Below are 25,395 nucleotides of genomic sequence, written 5' to 3'. Positions count from 1 at the left end.
TCTATGGACCCTTTTCACGTGACGTCACGACAAACGCGGCCGCCATTTTGGACGTGTACTACCAGTAGTTTACCACAGCCAGCATTGAGGAACGGCAGCAAAGAAAGTGTTTATTTTCAGCAAGACTTCCATCATGCCACTATATTGTTGTGCACCTGGATGTAGTAACCATCAACAAACAAGGCAAGGGTTATCATTTTATCAGATCCCGACGGAGAAGATGGATAGCGGCCATTAACAGATTGGCAGCCCTCGGCATACCAGCGCTTGTGTAGTGACCACTTTGTTGGAGGTAAGACGAATAAAATTAGCCAGAAAAGGCATTACATTGCTGTTAACATTCTGTGGTGGCGAGTGTGTAACCAAATAGGCTAAAATAACCCCATTGTAACCTCTGTTCTTCTGTAGTAGCTATTAGCTAACGACATTAGCTAGCGTTGTGTTCCTTTGCTGTTGGTAGACTGTAGGACAGATCAGAGGCAGTGTCCTACAAACAGCGCTTAATTTGAGGGGGAGCAAGCCGGAGCGCGCTCCGGAACCTCGGGCGTTGGCTCCGGCAGCTATTTACACTGGATCCAGTGATCTGACACCTCTCTTGACTATGTAACAAAAAAAAAAAAAAAACCGATTGTCTTTAGGCTTGCCATCCTTCCACTTGCGAGTGGTAAGTGATCTGCGCTGGGATCACACACACAGCGGCTCAGTCCCGAATCGTGGCTCGTGCACTTCACTCGCGCGCTGTGTGAGCTGCGCAGGGCCGGAGTGCGCACCCTCCAGAGGGCACTCGCTGTTCAGGGAGGAGTGATTTGGAGCGCAGGATGCCTGCGGAGCCGAGCGGATCCGTGTATTGGTGTTGCTGTGTGCAGACGAATCGTGTATTGGTGTTGCTGTGTGCACACTAATCGCTTTTAAAAACGTTAATCTGATGATCCGCTGATACGGTCTAATGTAAACATGGGCTAAGTGTTCAAAACAAGAGGAACATGTATTTGTCTCTTAAATCCAGGCCGTTCCCTGTAATCTCTAACAACGGTTGGAGAAGGTAATGGCAACTAGCGAGTGCACAAACCATAGAAGGTAAACTGTACACAGCGCCAGGGCAGTGTGATGGTACTGTATTGGCCCTTTTCCACTACCCTTTTTCAGCTCACTTCAGCTCGCTTCAGCTCACTTCAGCCCGACACGGCTCGCGTTTCGACTACCAAAAACCAGCACGACTCAGCTCGTTTCAGCCCTGCTTAGCCCCTAAAACTCGCACGGTTTTGGAGTGGGGCTGAAGCGAGCCAAACCGTGCCGACTGAGGTTGGGGGCGTGAGCAGACACTCCCCTGTGCACTGATTGGTGAGGAGGAGTGTCCTCACATGCCCACACACGCCCCGCGAGCGCGCTGGGATCTGTAAACACCGCAAACCCGGAAGAAGAAGAATTACGAGAATTTCTGAAGCCTTATGCGCCTCGCCTCATCTATACGCTCTTGCCATTATCTGTTGGCGTTGTCGGTGACAACAAGCCACAGCACCAAGACCAGCAACACTAACGACTCCATGTCCTCCATGTTTATTGTTTACTATTCGGGTCGTGAGACTACCGCTTAAAAGCTCACTGAATCAGTGACATACAGAGCATCGTGGACGAGTTCGCGGAGCGCAAGGCTCGCCGTATGCCCTTCAAATAATGCGCGCAGTAGGCTATTGATGTTTTATTATGAGCCATGTACAGTATGTCGCCTAATGTTTTTTTGTTTCTGAGTTACATGTTCGTTTGAAGGACTTAATGTACAAACTAATGCCGCTTTTCCACTACAAACGCGGCTGAGCCGTGCCGTGCCGAGTCGAGCTGAGCGGGGCTGTTGGAGTTGCATTTCGACTACAACCGCGCTGAACCGTGCTGGCTGGAAGTGGGTGGACACATTGGGTGGAGTTAGCGAAAGTGGGTGGACGTCATGTGATGTCGTTAAGCAGCGCAAACAGTGACATCAGTGACAGTGGCGGAACAAGTCAGAGCCGGGCCGGGGGCGGGGCAAATGACCGGGCCCTTTATTAAAGCTTATCATAACATCATTTTAGGCTACAAAATGTCCGCAACTGCGGTGTTTACCAATTTCAACACTACCGGGTGCAACTATGTTATTTAGTACATCAAGTCCTTCAAACGAACATGTAACTCAGAAACAAAAAACATTAGGATACTGTACATGGCTCATAATAAAACATCAATAGCCTATACTGCGCACATTATTTGAAGGGCATACGAATGAGCGCTCAGAGTGGTGACAGGAAGAGTCAGAAATAAAAGGAGGGCGGTGCAAACCTCACTGAATGCACTGTGTTTACCAATTTCAACACTCCGGGGTGCAACTATGTTATTTAGTACATCAAGTCCTTCAAACGAACTTGTAACTCAGAAACAAAAAAAACATTCGGCGACATACTGCACATGGCTCATAATAAAACATCAATAGCCTACTGCGCGCATTATTTGAAGGGCAGACGACGAGCCTTGCGCTCCGCGAACTCGTCCACGATGCTCTGTATGTCACTGATTCAGTGATCTTTTAAGCGGTAGTCTCACGACCCGAATAGTAAACAATAAACATGGATGACATGGAGTCGTTAGTGTTGCTGGTCTCGGTGCTGTGGCTTGTTGTCACCGACAACGCGGACAGATACTGGCAAGAGCGTATAGATGAGGCGAGGCGCATAAGGCTTCAGAAATTCTCGTAATTTATAATTATTCTCCTTCCGGGTTTGCAGTGTTTACAGATCCCAGCGCGCTCGCGGGGCGTGTGTGGGCATGTGAGGACACTCCTCCTCACCAATCAGTGCACAGGGGAGTGTCTGCTCACGCCCCCAACCTCAGTCGGCTCGGTTTGGCTCGCTTCAGCCCTACCCCAAAATGGTGCGAGTTTTAGGGGCTAAGCAGGGCTGAAACGAGCTGAGTCGTGCTGGTTTTTGGTAGTCGAAACGCGAGCCGTGTCGGGCTGAAGTGAGCTGAAGCGAGCTGAAGTGAGCTGAAAAAGGGTAGTGGAAAAGGGCCATAACATAGTTGCACCCCGGAGTGTTGAAATTGGTAAACACAGTGCATTCAGTGAGGTTTGCACCGCCCTCCTTTTATTTCTGACTCTTCCTGTCACCGTTGCAACCTCTGAGCGCTCATTCGTATGCCCTTCAAATAATGTGCGCAGTATAGGCTATTGATGTTTTATTATGAGCCATGTACAGTATCCTAATGTTTTTTGTTTCTGAGTTACATGTTCGTTTGAAGGACTTGATGTACTAAATAACATAGTTGCACCCGGTAGTGTTGAAATTGGTAAACACCGCAGTTGCGGACATTTTGTAGCCTAAAATGATGTTATGATAAGCTTTAATAAAATGCCCGGTCATTTGCCCCGCTCCCGGCCCGGCTCTGACTTGTTCCGCCACTGTCACTGATGTCACTGTTTGCGCTGCTTAACGACATCACATGACGTCCACCCACTTTCGCTAACTCCACCCAATGTGTCCACCCACTTCCAGCCAGCACGGTTCAGCGCGGTTGTAGTCGAAATGCAACTCCAACAGCCCCGCTCAGCTCGACTCGGCACGGCACGGCTCAGCCGCGTTTGTAGTGGAAAAGCGGCATATGTCTACTTTTAGATTGTGTTAGCTTATCAATGAACACACTCGTCACTCGACGAGTTTCACGTCTTTACGACGGATACTTAAATGTGTGTTCGGTATTATTGTTGCAGTCTAAGCAGTCATTGTAGCAGCTAGATGAGCGAGAACCGAAAGGGTCTGTGCCATAAACCGTTATTTCTGTACGGCGTTGCTAATGTGTCGTTACTGTTGTTATTTCTCCCTCTGCTCGCCCTGTAAATGCCCTACGTCGCTGGATAGCGAAGGTGTTTTCTGCATCTCGCTCCTTTTTTCTTGTATGTTCTCCGTTTGTCGCCTTCCTCGCATTCAAACCAATTCGAGCCGAAGTCCGCTACATGTCCAAAATGGTGGTCGCGTTTACGAAGGTCACGTGACTGAAAAGGGTCTATAATAATGAGAAACAGTAGAATCCCTATGGGTGCCTGCGCAGCTTCGCCCCCAGAAAGAGAAAATCGCAATAATTTCTCGCAACTTTCACTTCCTCCCACAATGTAATCGCAAAACTTTCAGCGCAATTTTTTGGAAACCCCCGCAACAATCATAAAAAAGGCCGGCGGAACCCTGTGGGGACTGAACAGAGCAAAAACATCCAGTGTTGGGTTCCAGTTGGGCCAAAAACAGGAGCAGTGAAAGAGTTAATGTGGGCTGGTGGTGTAATTCGACACTCGGGGAAGTAGTAAAGCGTGTGTGTGTGTGTGTGTGTGTAGTTGGATCTAGCTGGGTGTGTCTTGTTTCTGTCCTGAGAGATACACCACCGATTAAAGGCGATTCGCGTTAACTGATCAGTATATCCGCCTCAGATTACACTTTCACACATTAGCATATAGCTAACAGATGAGTTGATGACATTCCTGACCAGGAAGTTGTCTGAATTAGCTCCACAAAGCTCTGCGGTCGTGTTTTTGTCTCAGTCAGGCTGTTCGTGTGTGTGTGAAAGCAGCTGTAATGTATCAGGCCCTGAAGAAAGTGTTTTTTACCGAAGCTCGGTGTCTGAGCGACGAGGCCAGCAAGAGCTTCGAGGCGCTTTTCGACAGGTTGGACGTGAATAAGGATGGGAAGGTGGACATAGCGGAGCTGCGGGCCGGCCTGGCCGACATGGGCGTCTCAGTGGGGGCAGACGCGGCTCAGGTAAACCACATCCCCAAACCATCCAGAGCAAACTCGAAACAGCTTTCCACTTTCAGCACAGTCCGACTGCATGCACTCGAGTTACTGTCAGTCATTTCTCCCCATACTGACCACCACAGCACCGGGCTTACACTCCAGTAGCTCTGACCCACTCCACACTGGCCCAGGCTGATCAGAAAGAAATACAAACCGAGTTCACTTGCTGCTGAGAAGTCAAAAATGTTTTTTTTTTTGTGTGCTTACTGAGTCAGCCAAAGTGGATAATAACTCCTGCAAAGTAATCAATAAACCCTCCACTTCCAAGCAGGACAGTATATTTATTAGCCTCACAGTCTACATTTTATATTTTTCTCCATAAAGATTGATAAACTGCACATTTCTGCGCTGTAGAAGACACTACTGATGTGTGCTCAACCTAGAATTGCATACCGTACAGGAAAAGGGATAAAACCTGAAGGGTGAGGTGTGTCAGGATTCAGGAATGAAACAGAAAAACGCCTGCTGTGTTTCAGAGCGAACCTCTTCTTCGTCTCTGAGATATACAGCACAGACCGTGGAACGTCAATTCAAGTTTGTTCGTATAGCGCTTTTAACAATAAACCTCATCTCATCTCATTATCTCTAGCCGCTTTATCCTTCTACAGGGTCGCAGGCAAGCTGGAGCCTATCCCAGCTGACTACGGGCGAAAGGCGGGGTACACCCTGGACAAGTCGCCAGGTCATCACAGGGCTGACACATAGACACAGACAACCATTCACACTCACATTCACACCTACGCTCAATTTAGAGTCACCAGTTAACCTAACCTGCATGTCTTTGGACTGTGGGGGAAACCGGAGCACCCGGAGGAAACCCACGCGGACACGGGGAGAACATGCAAACTCCACACAGAAAGGCCCTCGCCGGCCCCGGGGCTCGAACCCAGGACCTTCTTGCTGTGAGGCGACAGCGCTAACCACTACACCACCGTGCCGCCCTTAACAATAAACATTTGTCGCAAAGCAGCTTTACAGAATTTGAATGATTTGGGTCATTCTCCTCAAAACGTGCAATCTCTTTTACTGAAGCTTCAGTTCAGTTAGTAGAAATACTGTATTTTGCCCTAGTGTATATGTCTCATTATTCACAGGATATGTGAACATCTAAACATGTCATTAACAGTGCTCAATAATTTATGTATGTCTTCCCACAGATGTTTCAAAAGTGACCGTAGGTGACTTTGGGTCATTCCTGTTACTGGACATGAGCAGGATACAACATTTTCAAGCTTGTTCGTATAGCGCACCAATATTCTAAAACAGATATCATAAATTTGTTTTTGGTCCCCTTCAACAGATTTAAAGGAACAGTCCACCGTACTTCCATAATGAAATATGCTCTTATCTGAATTGAGACGAGCTGCTCCGTACCTCTCCGAGCTTTGCGCGACCTCCCAGTCAGTCAGACGCGCTGTCACTCCTGTTAGCCATGTAGCTAGGCTCAGCATGGCCAATGGTATTTTTTGGGGCTGTAGTTAGATGCGACCAAACTCTTCCGCGTTTTTCCTGTTTACATAGGTTTATATGAGCAGTGATATGAAACAAGTTCAGTTACACAAATTGAAACGTAGCGATTTTCTATGCTATGGAAAGTCCGCACTATAATGACAGGCGTACTAACACCTTCTGCGCGCTTCGGCAGCGCATTGATGTCTGAGCTCCGTATCAATGCGCTGCCGAAGCGCGCAGAAGGTGTTAGTACGCCTGTCATTATAGTGCGGACTTTCCATAGCATAGAAAATCGCTACGTTTCAATTTGTGTAACTGAACTTGTTTCATATCACTGGTCATATAAACCTATGTAAACAGGAAAAACGCGGAAGAGTTTGGTCGCATCTAACTACAGCCCCAAAATATACCGTTGGCCATACTGAGCCTAGCTACATTGCTAACAGGAGTGACAGCGCGTCTGACTGCGTCTGACTGACTGGGAGGTCGCGCAAAGCTCGGACAGGTACGGAGCAGCTCGTCTCAATTCAGATAAGAGCATATTTCATTATGGAAATACGGTGGACTGTTCCTTTAAAGACAAAACTCAAGTGATTTTAACACTATACTGCAAATTGCTGAGTTAACTATGCCCCAATACCAGTTTTGCACAAAAATGAAAGTGAAGTATTAGCCCTGTATGGTTGGACTATGGCCAATCTGAAAAAAACACTACAGGATAAAAGGTCTTAAGGCCTCTGCATGCTCTTGCGACAAGGCTTTCGCAGATAGCTTTTCACAGACAGTTGTAATTTATTGTTGAGCGGGGATAATAGGCGTGCGCGATGTTATTCACCGGCACAACGCAAGGGGGCGCGAAGTCGCTAGGAGTAGTTGGTGGGTGTGGTTAGTGGAGTGTTTATCCTCCGGTTACTTATAATGACTAGAACTTTTTTTTTATAATGACTAGAACTGGAGTCGTATAGATGTACGTACTTCCTCAGTCAACCGCTCTTCATGCTGCTCCATCTTCGCTCGTGTTTATAAAAATGCCGGTTGTGAAAACAAACCAAACCGGGAAAGTAGGAAAGCGGAAGTGCGTGTACAGCGGATGTAGAGTGGACCAATCAGAGCCCTCTTGTCTGCGGCGCTGTCTGCGAGGCTTCTGCGGTGGTCACAATTTTTGGGAGGTGCGCGCAGAGCGTCTGCGAAGGTGGGGGGGCTACGCAGACACTGTCTGCGACGCTATCTGCGAGGACTGGGTTGTCAGCATAAATTGGCCTTTAGCCTGATGGCTGATTCTGTTCAGGTGATGATAGTTGGCAATTACGACAGACTTGGCGAGAGGGTTAAAGTGCTGATGACGCAAACATGACTCTATGCAATTTCTTAAATAAACTATACAATATGGCAAACATGTTAGATTTCTGTTATAATTACGTGAAAAGAAGCTGTTGTTACGCGAATATCCAACTTTTAATTGCACAGCGCAAGAAAACTGGGTCTGTGGCTCGCGGCCATGCTGTGACGTCAGCGGAAGAACACGCTGCGGTTCACTGGCTGTTCTACTCAATGGAAATGGCGCATGAAAACGCCGGTGAACTCTCTAGTGCTAGCTCTTCCTCTGAACAAAAGAACAACCAAATACTGGTACTTTAAGCAGTGATCATAATGGCATGATTTTATCTGATTTTAAATAAATGAGATTGATGATAATGTGAATGTTCACAACTAGTACATACAAACTCTGCAGTTTCTGATTCAGTAGCTGCGTCATACTCCGCAAAAACATCAGCAAGAACCTACAATATAAATGGAAATGCAATACACTAAGCTTAGATGACTTTTGGAAAGTATAATTTCTAAATTTTTTCTACATATTCTTGAAGTCGGTCATCGGGGTACTTGCTACCGTTCCCTAACAACGCATGGCAAAGGGTAAAGTGTAGTGTTGCTACGAGTACTTGCTAAAGCCTCCGGTGGAAGATCCTCGATGTGCTGATAAGACATACAGTTCTATATAACACACAAGTGTCACGATGATCACAAAACAGATGCAAATTGTTAAAATACCTAATTTTTAAGCAATCATGTGTTGATCTCTTCCGAATAGAATCTATGATAGCCTACCCTCTTTACCCTTTGCCTCTCGTTGCTAGGCAGCAGTTACATGAAAGCCGCAAGCTTTCACAAGCAAATACATGACTGATATCACGCCGACTTTATGATTATATTTATGATTATCATGAATGTGTACTCAATGATGTGTACTCTATGAGCGCTCTGGAGCGAGTGACTTCCAAGATGGCCGCGCAGACCGCAGTGTTACTATTTTTAGCATCATGTCAGAGCACTCTATAGCTCTACGTACCTTTATCTTATGTCGTTTCTCAACACATGTTCTGACAGGAGGACTGTCTTTGGAGGAGTCGCCTTGTCCCAGGCGACTGCTGGATCCGGCATAGCTACTAGTAGACCCCCTCCGGAATACTGTAGGCACTGCTGATGGTAGCAGCACATGTTTGTGCTGAACTGAACACCCAAGAGATTCTTTTAAGCTGGGAAGGGTGTCAAAAAATTCCAAATCGAAGTGTTAGGAGCACAGGACGGATGTTGGTGAGGGCTCCCACTTGTCACGAGTGCGCCTGACTTGCTTCACCCACTTCGCATGCAGCTCGGGATCTCTGGGAAACTTGAATAAACTTACCCCATCCTTGTAGGTTTTGGAGCAAAAGCCGGCAACACAACGCGAAGGCATAATAATAACTATAATATATATATATTAGTGCTGTCAAAAATGTCGCGTTATTAACGCGTTAACTTGACTCAATTTTAACGGCGATAATTTTTTTTTATTGCAAGATTAACGCTCTGTGACATGATGTAGGTTTTTCATAAGCTTTTGAAACTGCCAGGAACTTGGAACAGAGACTTTGCTTAGAAAAACGATAGCAGCTAGACTGTAATGCCACGCCCCGCACAGCCAGAGTCCTCTGCCCTCCCCCGAAGAGCCACGGTGCTCGGCTTAGGTTTCGTTTGCCCATCGGCGGCTCCAGCCCCACTTTGCAGTGGCTGTGACAAGACGTGTTATTCTCTGCAGTAAAAAAAAAAAACATTGGTATAACCAGTGTTCGAACTATGCCGATATTTTCGGGGGGTCCCTTTTTTCCCCTTGGGGGGGTGCTTGCGCTTGTCTCAGAGCGCGGATCTCCATCACGCGCTCACTTCGGATATGCAAATACTTCCCGTTACACACGATTGCTATGTCAATAAGCATCATTTTGCCAATATTTTAGAGACCCCCCAACATTTCCCAAATCATGTTTTCAAGGGATCTCATGTCTGTTTCAGGGGATCTCGGATCCCCCGAGTACCCCCGTAGTTCGAACGGTGAGCAAGCCCATTCACTTTTTTATGCTGATAAGAGAATTACAATGGTTTTTCATGTGACAAAAATGTGTGATTAAATTGCGATTAATCGCGAGTTAACTATGACAGTCGCGACATTAATCGCGATTAAATATTTTAATCGCTTGACAGCACTAATATATGAGTGATTCCACGCTTATGGGTACTGAAATGGGGACATGAACTTATTCACCTAAAACCATTTCTTTTTTTACCATCAGGTCACAAAACATGTAATCTTTAATGAATGATATGTTAAAAGATAACTTTAATTTTCTGAGATGTAATAAAAACATATTTATATGCCAAAGTCAAGCCTATGAGTTCCAAAATGATGTCTGTTACATTACTTCTGTTACGATTGTCCATCTCGCGTCTGTTACAAATTAATTACAATCGAGCTATATACCATGTTAATCTTATTGAAAGAATGTGTATGTTTATTCTACTACACATGTTTATTAATTATATTTGCTAAAACATCACCTTCCTATGTTTCAAAAAGTAATTCTACATTGTTAAAATTGAGAATATATATGTCCACAACACTTCTGTTACGTTCTGACTTTGGCATATAAATATGTTTTTATTACATCTCGGAAAATTAAAGTTATCTTTTAACATATCATTCATTAAAGATTACATGTTTTGTGACCTGATGGTAAAAAAAAAAGAAATGGTTTTAGGTGAATTTTTAAAAATAAGTTCATGTCCCCATTTCAGTACCCAAAAGCGTGGAATCACTCCATTCATTCATATATATATATATATATATATATATATATATATATATATATATATATATATATATAAAAAAATAAAATAATGACAAACTGAACACCTGTCGCATCAACAACAAACTGGTAAGTTAGGAGGAAGGTTCTTTCGCTGACGTCATATAGCTCCTCCTCCTCATTCGTCTCCTGGGTGCTGCAGCCCTGTCAAATTTGCCCAAATAGCCGCGTTTTTTATCATAACTTGTAAAATAGGCGCCTTCGTGAATTAAAATATGGATCATCGGGAATTACTTTTTGTTATAAAACATCGCCAAAGATGTCAAAAACGTGTCATCAGACCTTTAAAACCAAGCGGTAACAGGGATGACAACTTGGTAACAGGAACGACTGTCAGTAACAGGAATGACATAATTACATTATTTAGCAATGCTTCTCAGTGAATGACAGACAAGTCATAATTTGGGATAATACAATGTAACTGCAGCTGTAGGTTAGGGGAAGCCAGGGTACAGTGAATCGGAACAGTTATTTTGCTGGCTTTCTCCTATCTGGGTGTTAATGTTCGAATGCGGAAAAAATCCATTCAATTTTACATAAAAGATTTATTCATTAAAATAACTTGTCACAAGCTATATGAAACAGGTAACACAAATAAATTCTCTAAAACAAACACTTCTGGATTTTTAATAAAAAAAATAACAACTGGCAACACCGTCCTGTGAAATTACTTAATTTCAAAAACTCAGTGCCAGTCCACTTCTGGCTTTCTGAATTAGTTTAAATAGCACCACTTAAGGAAGTAACAGGCAAACCACCGAATCATGAAACAAGAAATAAAACTTAAACCTTAACATGTTTCAACCCCCTGTAGATCGATGGAATTTAGCCTTCCATTGGCTGATAGCTTGGTCAGACATCAAGTGGGGGTATTCTAGTTTGCTCCAAAACAAGCTAACGCAGAACATCTGAATAGCAGTCTAGATCTACTGGAAATATGAGGTGACGAGCCACCCTGGCTGTTCCACCATGAACTAGTGGCTTTGGCAGCCTCCCTAATATATCCTCATAAGGAACCTCTGATATGTCATCGACCGTAGGGAACACAAAAGTGAATGTTTTGGGTGTTTTGCGTCTCAGGAAACGTACATCAAATGATGATTCATCCTCATCTTCTGCTGCATAGATGCGTTGGATCTGTCCTGCATACAAGACATATGTTTTTTTAGTATTGAATCTGACTAAAATGAAGTCATCCAGCTGCAGATCTTCGGGTTCTGGCAACTCGAGGTCCTCACGCTCCTTCTCTGCAGGATCATCGTATTCCCGGGCTTCGTCAACTGCAAATGGTTCCTTCTGCACAGGTTCAACCTGTGGTGTATCCATAGCGACTGTGGCATCCTTCTGGCGACGTCGACAACTCTGCTGATTTCTGCGCCATTGCTTTCTCTGGCAACGTTGCTCTCGTGATGACAAGTCATGGATTGATTTCTTCTTCCCTGTTTCTTTATTTTTCTGGTATCGTTGTTTTTCCTTCTCTAGATACTCTGCTCGTCTCTCGGGGTCAGCATCACGCCTCTGTCTATACAGATGCTGCTTCTCAGCACGACTGATTTTGCCAGCCATTGCCCGCTATTCTGAAAATCTAAAATAACATTATTACTAGCCAGACCACATGGATCATGACAGGCAGACCTAGGCCCAACTTGGCTTTAAAAAAACACATGAAAATTTTATTTTATTTTATTTTTGGCCTTTACCTCTCTAGCATGTCTGGTGGCAAGTCCAAGAAACATTAACTCATAAAAAGTATGGCCTTACAGATGATACAATCAATAAACACCCATTTATGTCATTCCTGTTACCTTAGTGTCATTCCTGTTATCCAGAGCAGGGTAACAGGAATGGCAGTAACAGGAATGACAATTTTGCACATATCCCCTGCTACACTGCACTACAAGACATGCATGCATCCTTGGTCACTTGCTTCCTTGAGCGGGCACTTCCATAATGTACTTTATTTATTTACCACCACATTTTCTATTGTCTCTGTGAAGTTCTGGGCATAACAGTAATGACTGCTAATTGATATAACCATCAAAAAAAAAAACACGAGAACTTACCTTTCTCCAGCTTTATCCTTCAAATGCTCCCTCCATTGAACTTTCAAGGTCAACTATGAATGTGGACCTCCTATTGGCGAGTTATAGAACCAACCTAACCATAGAGTTTAGTGAGCTGGTAACAGGAATGAAAGGAGTAACAGGAATGACACTGGAATTGAGGGACAGGGCAAAATTTACCCCCCAATGTAAGAAATTCGTTCTAATTAACACTTAACTGACTACATATTATCTGAAATGAAGTATATTAGATAAATGATAGTGTTTGGATTAACTTTATGCGCTTTTCAATTTAAAAATCCTAAGATTTTTGACAGGAGCCAAGACTGGGGACAGCCAAAATAGGCTGGTGAGACTACTCTGATGAGGGGATTTAAAAAAATTTTCAATCTGGGTCCGAGAACTAACACTTATCAAGGGAGAGTTTCATAATTGTCTTTATTTTCACACACACATTTATTAGGAAATCTCTTCATTTAATAAAAAAAAAAACAGCTGGGACACAAACTGCACATTCTGAGGAGAATGACCCATTTAAAACATGAGCTAATTTTATCCCTAATCTATCCCCACTGAGCAAGCCGGTGGCGACGGTGGCAAGGAAAAACCCCCTCAGACGACATGAGGAAGAAACCTTGAGTCGAGAGGAACCAGACTCGTAACGGAACCCATCCTCATTTGGGCGACAACAGACATGACTACTTATAACATTAACAGTTTTAACATAAAGTCAGTTTCATTGATGAAAACTTGAGTGCAAAACTGTTCATGACAACTGCAGTCCTCAGCCATAAAAGCATTACTGTAAGAGTCCAGAGCGTCTTCCAAGTGTGACTTTCAACTGTCCATATGGGGCCGTCCTCCGCAGGAGCGATGCGATAAGACTCCAACCAGACATAGGGCATCAGGATGGATCAGGCAGGTCCGAGGAGCAGAAGAGGTCAGCATCTCGATCTCAGGACCGACATGTAACTCAGAGGGACAGATTTTTTTTTGGAGGGGGAGAGAAAACACAGGTTGTTAGGTATGCCCAATGTCACCTGAATAAGTAGGAACAGTATACATATTGCACTGAGTACAAGCAGGGACTCCGGCAAAACTAACTATGACAGCATAACTAAAGGGGGAGAGCCAGAAGGTAACACAGGCATGAGGGAGCCCCGGGACATAAAGCAGCAGCCATTACACCGTCAACAAACTCGAGTGAGCAAGCGAGTGGGGACTGACAGCATCCATACATCCCAGTTTACCAAAACACACTGTCTGAGGACCCTCCAGATCTACTCCTTTACCTCATAAACACCATTAACAAATGGAAACCCAGAGACGAGTCATAAATGCCTTATGGTGGGATAGGATCAGACTACACAATGAACAACAGGGGTGTAGCTGGGGTGCCCGTGACACCCCTTCTTTGTCAGAAAGTAAATTTTTTTTCAATAGCTGCATAAGAATATTAGAAAAGCGCCCAGTGTAATTTTTTAAACTTTTTGTTGTTTTTTTTTTTTTTTTATGCCTCCGCCACCTTAAGGTGCAGGAGGCATTATGTTTTCGGGTTGTCCGTCTGTCTGTGCGTGCGTGCGTCCATCCGTCCCGAAACCTTGTGAACACAATATCTCAAAGGCTAATGAAAGGAATTTCACCAAACTTTCACCATTTGTGCGCTTTGGGACAACCATGAACTGATTAGATTTTGAGATCAAAAGGTCTAAGGTCAAGGTCACTGTGAGGTCAAATGTCTGTCCGAAAACCTTGTGAACACAATATCTCCAAGGCTAATACAGGTAATTTCACCAGGTCAAGATTACTGTGAGGTCAAATGTCCATCCCCAAATCACAACTTAATAAGGCGTGTAGTCCACCGGGCGGAGGCATCCCCATCGACGCCGTTGGCGTCGAGTTCTATCTAGTTTTAAACTAGATTGTCACTTCAGTCTCATTAGGGTTTCTGTAACCTTGTATGGACTTCCTGTGCTTTGGGCGCGAAAACCCAGTTCTGTGCAAGCACAACACGATTGCACTAAAAAGCATGGTCAAGCTGCATCGGTTGACTAGGGTAAGATGTCGAGCCGCTATCTATACACTACCGGATAAAGCTGATTTGGCCTAATCATTGTCCGACAACTCCCAACATTAGATGAAAGAAAGATGCAAAGACCGCGTTATTTTCTCAAATGTATTCAATGTATTTTTTCATTTACAAACCTGCGGGTACGTACTCAGGCTGCCAGTCAGTGTATGACCCCCTTTGAAAAATCCTGGCTACGCCCCTGAACAAGCCTTGTAGCGCGACATAATCAAAGCTCAATGATATGGCATCTGGGACACCCCAAGACATCCTGACGAAAAGTCTCGCATGTCAGAATTTTTTGTATTTTCTCCCCTAGTTTGACAAACTCCTATGACATGTTCCTTGATAGCCATGATTGATAATTTCCTGACCCTCCTCTTCTCTGATGACATGATGATTGGTCAGGGTCAAACTTGTAGTGTTACCAGTCCAAGACCAAGATGTGCCTGATCTGACATGTTGGCCATCATGTAAGAGAAATATTGTGTAGTCTGATCCTGACACTGCACAACAAAATCCCCAATTTCAAGGCAGAACACAACCTGAACAGAAAGCTACAAGGAGATCTATGGGTTGGAGTAAAGGTTGGTACTCATGAGTTAGAGAAATGTCGGTCGGTCTGTCAGACGATGAATAATGAAGAAGGCGGCGGCTAAGTTTCAGTGACCATCCATCCATCCATCCATCCATCCATCCATCATCTCTAGCCGCTTTATCCTGTTCCACAAGGTCGCAGGCAAGCTGGATCCTATCCCAGCTGACTATGGGTGAAAGGCGGGGTACACCCTGGACAAGTCACCAGGTCATCACAGGGCTGACACATAGACACAGACAACCATTCACACTCACATTCACACCTACGGTCAATTTAGGTGGTGTTTACATTAGACCGTATCAGCGGATCATCAGATTAACGTTTTTAAAACAATTCGCGTGCAAACAGCAACGCCAGTACACGATTCGCGTGCACACAGCAACGCCAATACACGGATACGCTCAGCTCCGCAGGCATCCTGCGCTCCAAATCACTCCGCCCTGAACAGCGAGTGCCCTCTGGAGGGTGCGCACTCCGGCCCTGCGCAGCTCACACAGCGCGCGAGTGAAGTGCACGAGCAGTGATTCGGGACAAATAGCAGGAAGTGAAAGTCCGCGCCGTTTTTCAGCAGTCGCGTCACATGACCAACGTGGCATGACCAACGCCAGCGAATCAGGAAGGTGGATGTCACAGTGACGTTGTCCAATGACGACGTCGGCTAGAGCTCAGCACAGTGTATCCTCGTTCCTCAATGTTTACACAGCACCGGATCAGATACGTAATGGGTTGAATACGTGGGCCCTGGCGGATTCAAGTTGTTCCGCCTGTGGAGTCGTTTCCCGGCATTTTAATGTGAACGGACAGTGCATCCGCGACGAAAACGAGACGGATATGGTCTAACGTAAACACCACCTTAGAGTCACCAGTTAACCTAACCTGCATGTCTTTGGACTGTGGGGGAAACCGGAGCACCCGGAGGAAACCCACGCGGACACGGGGAGAACATGCAAACTCCACACTGAAAGGCCCTCGCCGACCACCGGGCTCGAACCTGAACCTGAAGCAACAGTGATAACCACTACACCACCATGCCGCCCCCAAAATGTTTGTATTCAAAATCGCTTTTCTGTGAAGTTCAGTCCACCATCTTTTTTTATTTTTTTTCTGTTGCTTTAGTGATCTGCCGTATAGATTTATGGGTAATAGGCAGCATTAAAGATACCAGCATCTTAGAAGACAGGAAATGAGAGTTCAATCAGTTTTGAACGGTCCTTGATATCTCCGTCTTGTCAGACGTATTCCTGAGGCAGCATTTTCCCCCAACACACCTGAAGAGACAAACCCAAAACTTTGGAATTGATTCTACACAGAAAATGATTCAGCTCACCTGCACACTACAGATAAGACGTTTAGTTGCAAAAAAAAAGTGTGCAGAAGCAGGAAAAAATGTACTGACAGGTTGCTATCTGGCAGGTGAGAGGGGAGAGCCGGCTAATGGACCAAATTGTGGAGAAAATGCAGGGAAAGCTCCGTTTATATTTGTGTAAAGTTTGCAATGGGAACCAAGTTATCGTTTTGATTATCAGCATCATCTACATCAGTCTCGGGCTCATCACCTGAAGTAAAAGTCACTCGTGGTATTGTACTACAGCGTCTCTCTTCTCGACTGATTGTTGGGTGGCACGGTGGTGTAGTGGTTAGCACGGTCGCCTCACAGCAAGAAGGTTCTGGGTTCGAGCCCTGCGGCCGGCGAGGGCCTTTCTGTGTGGAGTTTGCATGTTCTCCCCGTGTCTGCGTGGGTTTCCTCCGGGTGCTCCGGTTTCCCCCACAGTCCAAAGACATGCGGTTAGGTTAATATGGGACGGCCTTGGGCTGAGGTGCCCTTGAGCGAGGCACCTAACCCCCAACTGCTCCGCGGGCGCTGTTAGCATGGCTGCCCACTGCTCTGGGTATGTGTGTGTGTTCACTGCTTCAGATGGGTTAAATGCAGAGAGGAATTTCACAAGTGTGTGATGAATAAAGTTGTTGTTCTTCTTCTTGATTAATTCAGTCAGTTCTGTTGACTATTTTTAAAATTATTGTATTAATTCCAATGACTTCTGATGAGTTTTCCCAGGCTGCCTCACATATAAAGCAGAACAGTAACTTTTTTATATGAAGTTAATTTAAATTTACCTGAACTCAGGTGAGAACTATCGTTTAAAAGATTTTTTTTTCCAGTGAATGGCCTTCAATGTGAGAACACTACAAGAGGGAAAAAGTCAGACGTACATTGTATTTGATGCTTTTCTGTTTGTAAAACACTTTATAATTACAACCCTGATTCCAAAAAAGTTGGGACAAAGTACAAATTGTAAATAAAAACGGAATGCAATGATGTGGAAGTTTCAAAATTCCATATTTTATTCAGAATAGAACATAGATGACATATCAAATGTTTAAACTGAGAAAATGTATCATTTAAAGAGAAAAATTAGGTGATTTTTAAATTTCATGACAACAACACATCTCAAAGTTGGGACAAGGTCATGTTTCCCACTGTGAGACATCCCCTTTTCTCTTTACAACAGTCTGTAAACGTCTGGGGACTGAGGAGACAAGTTGCTCAAGTTTAGGGATAGGAATGTTAACCCATTCTTGTCTAATGCAGGATTCTAGTTGCTCAACTGTCTTAGGTCTTTTTTGTCGTATCTTCCGTTTTATAATGTGCCAAATGTTTTCTATGGGTGAAAGATCTGGACTGCAGGCTGGCCAGTTCAGTACCCGGACCCTTCTTCTACGCAGCCATGATGCTGTAATTGATGCAGTATGTGGTTTGGCATTGTCATGTTGGAAAATGCAAGGTCTTCCCTGAAAGAGACGTCATCTGGATGGGAGCATATGTTGCTCTAGAACCTGGATATACCTTTCAGCATTGATGGTGTCTTTCCAGATGTGTAAGCTGCCCATGCCACACGCACTAATGCAACCCCATACCATCAGAGATGCAGGCTTCTGAACTGAGCGCTGATGATAACTTGGGTCGTCCTTCTCCTCTTTAGTCCGAATGACACGGCGTCCCTGATTTCCATAAAGAACTTCAAATTTTGATTCGTCTGACCACAGAACAGTTTTCCACTTTGCCACAGTCCATTTTAAATGAGCCTTGGCCCAGAGAAGACGTCTGCGCTTCTGGATCATGTTTAGATACGGCTTCTTCTTTGAACTATAGAGTTTTAGCTGGCAACGGCGGATGGCACGGTGAATTGTGTTCACAGATAATGTTCTCTGGAAATATTCCTGAGCCCATTTTGTGATTTCCAATACAGAAGCATGCCTGTATGTGATGCAGTGCCGTCTAAGGGCCCGAAGATCACGGGCACCCAGTATGGTTTTCCGGCCTTGACCCTTACACACTAGATTTGTAGTCAAGACCGCTTTAACCAAGACCAAGACAAGAGTGTATCAAGACCAAGACGACACCAAGACCAAGACAGATCGAGTCAAGACCAAGACAAAGTCAAGACGAGAACAAGACCAAGACCGGAAAAAAACTAGTGTTGATGTTACTTGCATTAATAGAATAAGAGCAGCATACTGAGGTCAGAGGTTCAGTAAAAGAAGGTATTATTCTAACTACAGACAATGCTGAGAAGAGCACATCATGAATGTGTATGACTGAGCTCACTCACTGTAAATGTTCCGCAGACTGAGTGAGATAAATGTGTAACAATTGCATGATGGCTGTCACTGCACTATTAGAGGATTGACACTCCCTTTATAGTACTTTTGTGTGCTGTTGAGGACTGATATGACTGGTACTGACTGGTCCAAAAGTCATCTGATAAAACACCTTCAACAACTGTGGGAAATATGTAGCTGATTTTAATTATGCTTAATTTGTAGATTAAATTGAAGATACACAATTATAATCCTGAAATGGATTAGGCTCGTGAAGTCAAAACAACTTGATATGCAGATGATATTCAAAAGTAAATGGTTACATTTATTTAGTAAAACAATATCATTTAAATAAAATATTGTAACCGACAATATAAAGAAATGTGCACATCACTGCTAGTGATATAAAGCCTGTTGTTCAGTAAGGCAAAAACAATAATACAAAACATTAGAGAGAGTAAGAGGGACAGAATGAGAGCATCACAGGAATCACACATAACTGTACTGACAAGAAATGGAACAGAAAAAAACTACTCAATTAAGTCTGTAATTAGGCTCACACCTAGGCTATACAATAGTATTGTGTTTCATAATAACATGCTAGTAGTCCCTACACACTGGACTGGTTCAACACAGAAGACTCCTAAACTTAGGTACCCTTAATGGCTCATCCATTATGCCAAATATAAGTCGACAACAAACCACATTACACCAGCCGTTAAAGTGCTCACTCACTAACATGGTTTCGACATTTTCTGTTCAATGAACTTGCCAAAATATCCAACGTTGGTGAAAACTGTTAATGTTTAAGTAGCCGAGACCCACAGATGAAACTTAATTAGCATATCTGTACTTAGCATGTAGTTACACTTCTTCACCAGAAAAGTTAGCTTAGCACCTAAGTCTTTTGCCAAAAAATCCGTCCCTAATAATCTATACTGGGCGTGTGAGGGAGCACACGATAAAAACACCACGCATACATGATCTGGTCGTCTAAGACTGAAAAGTGAGATAAAGAGTTTGAGGCCAGTACCATCTGGCTAACTTATCTCTCCGGGTGTTTCCGCTCCAGGTGCCGGGTGAATGTAGATGTTGTCCCGGCTGTCTCTGTCAACGAGACCTTGCAAAACTTGCATTTTGCAGAATGTTTCTTCCTTCCACCTGTGGCGAGGAACTCTTTGTGCTCTGTGTATGCATATTTGATAATGCACGAATTCGCGGACATCACTGTGTAGGCTATGTCTGACTGAAAAACTCTTTTAGTGTGAGAGACTGACAGAGTTCACGTAACATTTCATGCTGGTGGCGGTCTTTTGATTGGGTGAGCGCCAGTATCTAAATCGCAACAAAATACACGGATGACATTGATTGGTTAGCCTATATGAAGGGTGAGAAAGGCGGAATAAAATAATAATAATAATAATAATAATAATAATAGGCCTAATAATATTAATGTTGCATTATCCAACATTATATTTACTGTGGATATTGTTGGCTGCAAATTTTTCGACCACTATCGATCTGAAACTGCGAGACCAAGACAAGAGTGATGCGAGACCGAGACAAGACCAAGACCACAGACAGTCGCGTCCGTGACAAGACCAAGACCACGAAAAATTGGTCTCGAGACCGGTCTCGAGAACGAGACCGGTCTCAAGACATCCAAGTCTATTACACACAGAGATTCTTCCAGATTCTCTGAATCTTTTGATGATATTATGCACTGTAGATGACGATATGTTCAAACTCTTTGCAATTTTACCCTGTCAAACTCCTTTCTGATATTGCTCCACTACGGTATTTGTCGGCGCAGAATTAGGGGGATTGGTGATCCTCTTCCCATCTTTACTTTTGATTGCCACTGCCACTCCAAGATGCTCTTTTTATACCCAGTCATGTTAATGACCTATTGCCAGTTGACCTAATGAGTTGCAATTTGGTCCTCCAGCTGTTCCTTTTTTGTACCTTTAACTTTTCCAGCCTCTTATTGCCCCTGTCCCAACTTTTTTGAGATGTGTTGCTGTCATGAAATTTCAAATGAGCCAATATTTGGCATGAAATTTCAAAATGTCTCACTTTCGACATTTGATATGTTATGTCCTATTGTGAATACAATATCAGTTTTTGAGATTTGTAAATTATTGCATTCCGTTTTAATTTGCACTTTGTCCCAACTTTTTTGGAATCGGGGTTGTATAAGGAATAATGATTTAAAATGTATAGCAGTCCTTTGGGTCTTGTTAAGTTAATGATTCAAGCACACTGCTTTCCATCTAAATCAGCAAAGCTTACATGAAGGCTAGGAAGCTAAATGAGTTTTGCTTTTTGTTTTTTTTTTCCTTCTCTCTTGTACCAGAAAATCGTTTCCTCCGGGGACTCGGATAAAGACCAGCAGCTTGACTTTGTCGAGTTTTCCAAGTACCTGAAGGAACATGAGAAAAAGCTCAATCTGACTTTCAAGAGTCTCGATAAAAACAAAGATGGTAAGATTTCAAGCATGGAATGTCTCATTTATACCACATTTTAAACTACAACATCTCTTTAAAGACACGTAACCAGGGCTCGAAATTAACTTTTTTTTTCTTTGTGTCCCCCAGTGGTCCTGAATTCTGTGTTGTATTGTCCCGAATGGAAGCAATAGTGTCCCCATTTTTTTCCTCTCTGAAATAACCAGTGGTTAATATTATCATATGAAGTTACTATTGTATTTGTAACTATGCGATTTTTGAACCCTTTATATCATTTTTACAATAAGTCACAAGACACAAGCGACACATGTCCTATACATCATCTACTTCAAAATTACAGTTATTGCATTTTCAGTTTATTAAACTTTGGCGATCTCACTGTATGAATAGATACCCGTTTATTTAAAGGGGCCAACTAGCTCATTCAGAAAATGTTTCAACTCCCTACATCTGCAGTACACTTTAGCTGAAAATAAGACCCCTTTTATGTTCATTTCATCTACTTATACCTTGAATATCTGTTGGCACTTATAAGGCCAACTTATAATTTTCACCATTACCGTTATCCATTTTTATGAATTTTCCGTTATCCATTACCGTTATCCATTTTTATGAACTTTCCGTTATCCATTTTATGAACTTTCGCTGCCGGGTGCAAATGTTAGCAACATCAGCATAGTGGCAGGTCCGAGCCTAGTTGTGCTGCTGACTGACTAAACTTTCTGAACTAGAAAGACACCAAGAAAACTCACTTATTCTGTTGAACGGTATCTTCCGTCAATATCATCCACATCATTCCTGTTGTATTTTATAACGTGTCTAACAGTGTTCATTAAGTTCATTCAGTTGCTCGCGTTGCCTGCAGACCAGGCGAGGACACTTTGGATCCTGAAGGTCCCGGAGACGTTATGTCTGGGCTTTCAGTTTCTTCCCCGCGGTCGGTCCGCTTCAACCACTTCAGCATTTTTGTTCTGGCAAGAGTCGGCGCAGCGTGTGCGGTAGCAATTCCATTCCAAGTCCATATAATGCGGACTCTGGCCGAAGATTCTAGAACAGAATGCGCTGCTCTGTAGCCTATGGATGCAGGTGCATCGAAAGTGTAGCTACTATGTATTTTTCGCTGTTAACGTTTTAAAATTAAAATTGACAAATTAGGTGAATGTCTACGTATGTGTTACGGCTTTGTAAATAATATTAATGTAGAACTTTTTTTCTAGATCTGTTTTTTTCCATTGTCCCAGATATGATAATTTTGTGTCCCGATGACATTTTTTATGGTCCCTGGGACGTCGGGACACCGTTAGTTTCGAGCGCTGCACGTAACATTACATGACTCAGAATGTTATGTTTCAGTAAGTAGCCTGCGTCTTTTATAAATTGAGCATACGAATTCTTCAGAACAAAGTAGGTGGGCTCGAGTTTCTGCAGGTTGTTGTGATGTAAAAAAATAAATCCAAAGTAAAACATGTCGGAGCTTTTTCCACCTTGTGTTGATATAGCATTATTACAGGCATTCAGCAGACGCTCTTATCCAGAGCAGTGTATAATGTACCTAGAGAAGCCTGAGGAGCAACTGAGGGTTAGATGCCTTTCTCAACGGCACTTCAGTGATTCCTGCTGGTCCAGGGAATCAAACCGGCAACCTTTATGTCCCAAAGCTGCTTCTCTAACCATTACGCCATGGCTTCCCCAGCAACCAATGAAAGACAAGTGGAAACATTTTATGGAAAGAAAAATCTTACAATAACCTGGCTGCGTAAGTGTGTACACACTTGTATAATGGCACGTGTGACTGTGCTCACAGTTAAAGGAGACCTGAAGTCATTTTTAAACTTACTTTATTTCTTAATTAACGTGTTATTCAGTTACGTTTTCGGTTTTAGTAACCCTATATCGTGACTCGTATTTAGGGCTGTGCTTGTTTGCCATCAGTTGTTCACGATACCGTACCATATATATCGCGATATATCGAGTTAAACGATGTCTTTAATGTATTGTAAGTAGTGCTGTCAAGCGATTAAAATATTTAATCGCGATTAATGTCGCGACTGTCATAGTTAACTCGCGATTAATCGCAATTTAATCGCACATTTTTGTCACATGAAAAACCATTGTAATTCTCTTATCGGCATAAAAAAGTGAATGGGCTTGCTTTGTACTAATGTTTTTTTTTTTTTTTTTTTTTTTATTGCAGAGCATAACACGTCTTGTCACAGCCACTGACATCCATATAACTTCCATATTAGATGAGAAAACCAAGGGATGAAAAATAAAGTGCATATCACTGTGAAAATAAAAAAAGTTTTATTTTACTCTTCATTAGTTTCTTTTGAAGAGAAGTATTTGCCATAAAAGAAGATAAAAACAGATAACAAAAATTAAAAAACATTCATCATACGTTCAAAAACGTTCATCATAGTGTGGCACTGTATTCTCTAATTCTCACTGCTTATAACTCTACACCTACCCGGTGGAGCTGAGCTGGGAAACTGAAGACTGAAGGAACAGTATTGAAAAGTATTTTTCCAGTCTCACCTGTGAAAGGTAATCCCATGTGATCTTGTTTGGACGGTAAACCTGTCGGTACAGTTAAACGCAGCACATGAATGAGGCATCTTTATTCTCGGCTACTGTCTAGACGCTATACCAGAGACGGTTGAAGAATCTCCACTTTGCCCCATCCAATATGGCGGCGAGGATGTTATATGTCTATGCCTTTCTCCATCACTCACACGTACTCTTATTGAAGCAGCGCGCGACAAGCCTCAACAGGAACTACGGGTGACTCGCAGGGCCAAATTAGAATTTGCGTTAACGGCACTATTTTTTTTAATCGCGTTAAATTGAGATCGCGTTAACGCGTTATTATCGCGTTAACTTTGACAGCACTAATTGTAAGCAGAAGGCGCGAATACGTTTGGCGCCAAAATTATGCAATCAATGAGTCTCGAGACGAGGCCCTGGAGACACGGGGGACGTAATTAGCGGCTTGCAGCGTCTGTAGCAGAGCGCATTGAAACTTAACAATCTACTGATAACAACATACCGATTGAGACACTTCCAGTTGATATTATCCAAGCAAACTTCAGGTTTGGGTCACCAAATGTCTAAAGATGTTATGTACTTCGTCATTTGTTGTGTTTTAATAACAAAAGCCGGACAATAAAGGCACAGATGACAGAGATATTGGATACTAATTAGACAACAAACAGCCATTACGGCATGCTGTTGCCTTAAAGGAACAGTCCACCGTATTTCCATAATGAAATATGCTCTTATCTGAATTGAGACGAGCTGCTCCGTACCTATCCGAGCTTTGCGCGACCTCCCAGTCAGTCAGACGCGCTGTCACTCCTGTTAGCAATGTAGCTAGGCTCAGTATGGCCAACGGTATTTTTTTGGGGCTGTAGTTAGATGCGACCAAACTCTTCCACGTTTTTCCTGTTTACATAGGTTTATATGAGCAGTGATATGAAACAAGTTCAGTTACACAAATTGAAACGTAGCGATTTTCTATGCTATGGAAAGTCCGCACTATAATCACAGGCGTACTAACACCTTCTGCGCGCTTCGGCAGCGCATTGATATCTGAGCTCCGTATCAGTGCGCTGTCGAAGCGCGCAGAAGGTGTTAGTACGCCTGTCATAATAGTGCGGACTTTCCATAGCATAGAAAATCGCTACGTTTCAATTTGTGTAACTGAACTTGTTTCATATCACTGGTCATATAAACCTATGTAAACAGGAAAAACGTGGAAGAGTTTGGTCGCATCTAACTACAGCCCCAAAAAATACCATTGGCCATACTGAGCCTAGCTACATTGCTAACAGGAGTGACAGCGCGTCTGACTGCGTCTGACTGACTGGGAGGTCGCGCAAAGCTCGGATAGGTACGGAGCAGCTCGTCTCAATTCAGATAAGAGCATATTTCATTATGGAAGTACGGTGGACTGTTCCTTTAAGACACTGATTCTGATTGGCTGGTGTATTATAAGCCAGCCAATCAGAATGAGGGTTTCAAAAAGTAGTTTGGATGAAAAAAAGGCTCATTTCTAGTGCGCATGCCCTGAGTAACTGGAAGCGCCATTTGTAAATAAAAATGTTTTTGGTTGGAACAGGTTGCAAGCATGAATTTCTGTCGATTTCTGGCATAAAACATGC

General features: G+C 43.4%; 1 protein-coding gene across 1 annotated transcript in view; it reads left to right on the top strand.

Annotated features, from left to right (window-relative positions):
• The first annotated feature begins 4,323 nt into the window (after positions 1 to 4,323).
• The window catches only part of slc25a24 (solute carrier family 25 member 24), a 56,001-nt gene continuing 34,929 nt past the window's right edge, over positions 4,324 to 25,395 (top strand). Inside the window, exons 1-2 of the mRNA XM_060917443.1 lie at positions 4,324 to 4,769; positions 21,124 to 21,250. Coding sequence (XP_060773426.1) covers positions 4,587 to 4,769; positions 21,124 to 21,250 — 310 coding nt within the window. The 5' untranslated portion in view covers positions 4,324 to 4,586. The remainder of the gene's footprint in view (positions 4,770 to 21,123; positions 21,251 to 25,395) is intronic.

The sequence above is a fragment of the Neoarius graeffei genome, chromosome 3, assembly GCF_027579695.1.
Source record: "Neoarius graeffei isolate fNeoGra1 chromosome 3, fNeoGra1.pri, whole genome shotgun sequence".
Lineage (NCBI taxonomy): Eukaryota > Metazoa > Chordata > Actinopteri > Siluriformes > Ariidae > Neoarius > Neoarius graeffei.
Note: the sequence above shows the minus strand (reverse complement) of the source record. Positions and strands in the feature narration are given on the sequence as shown.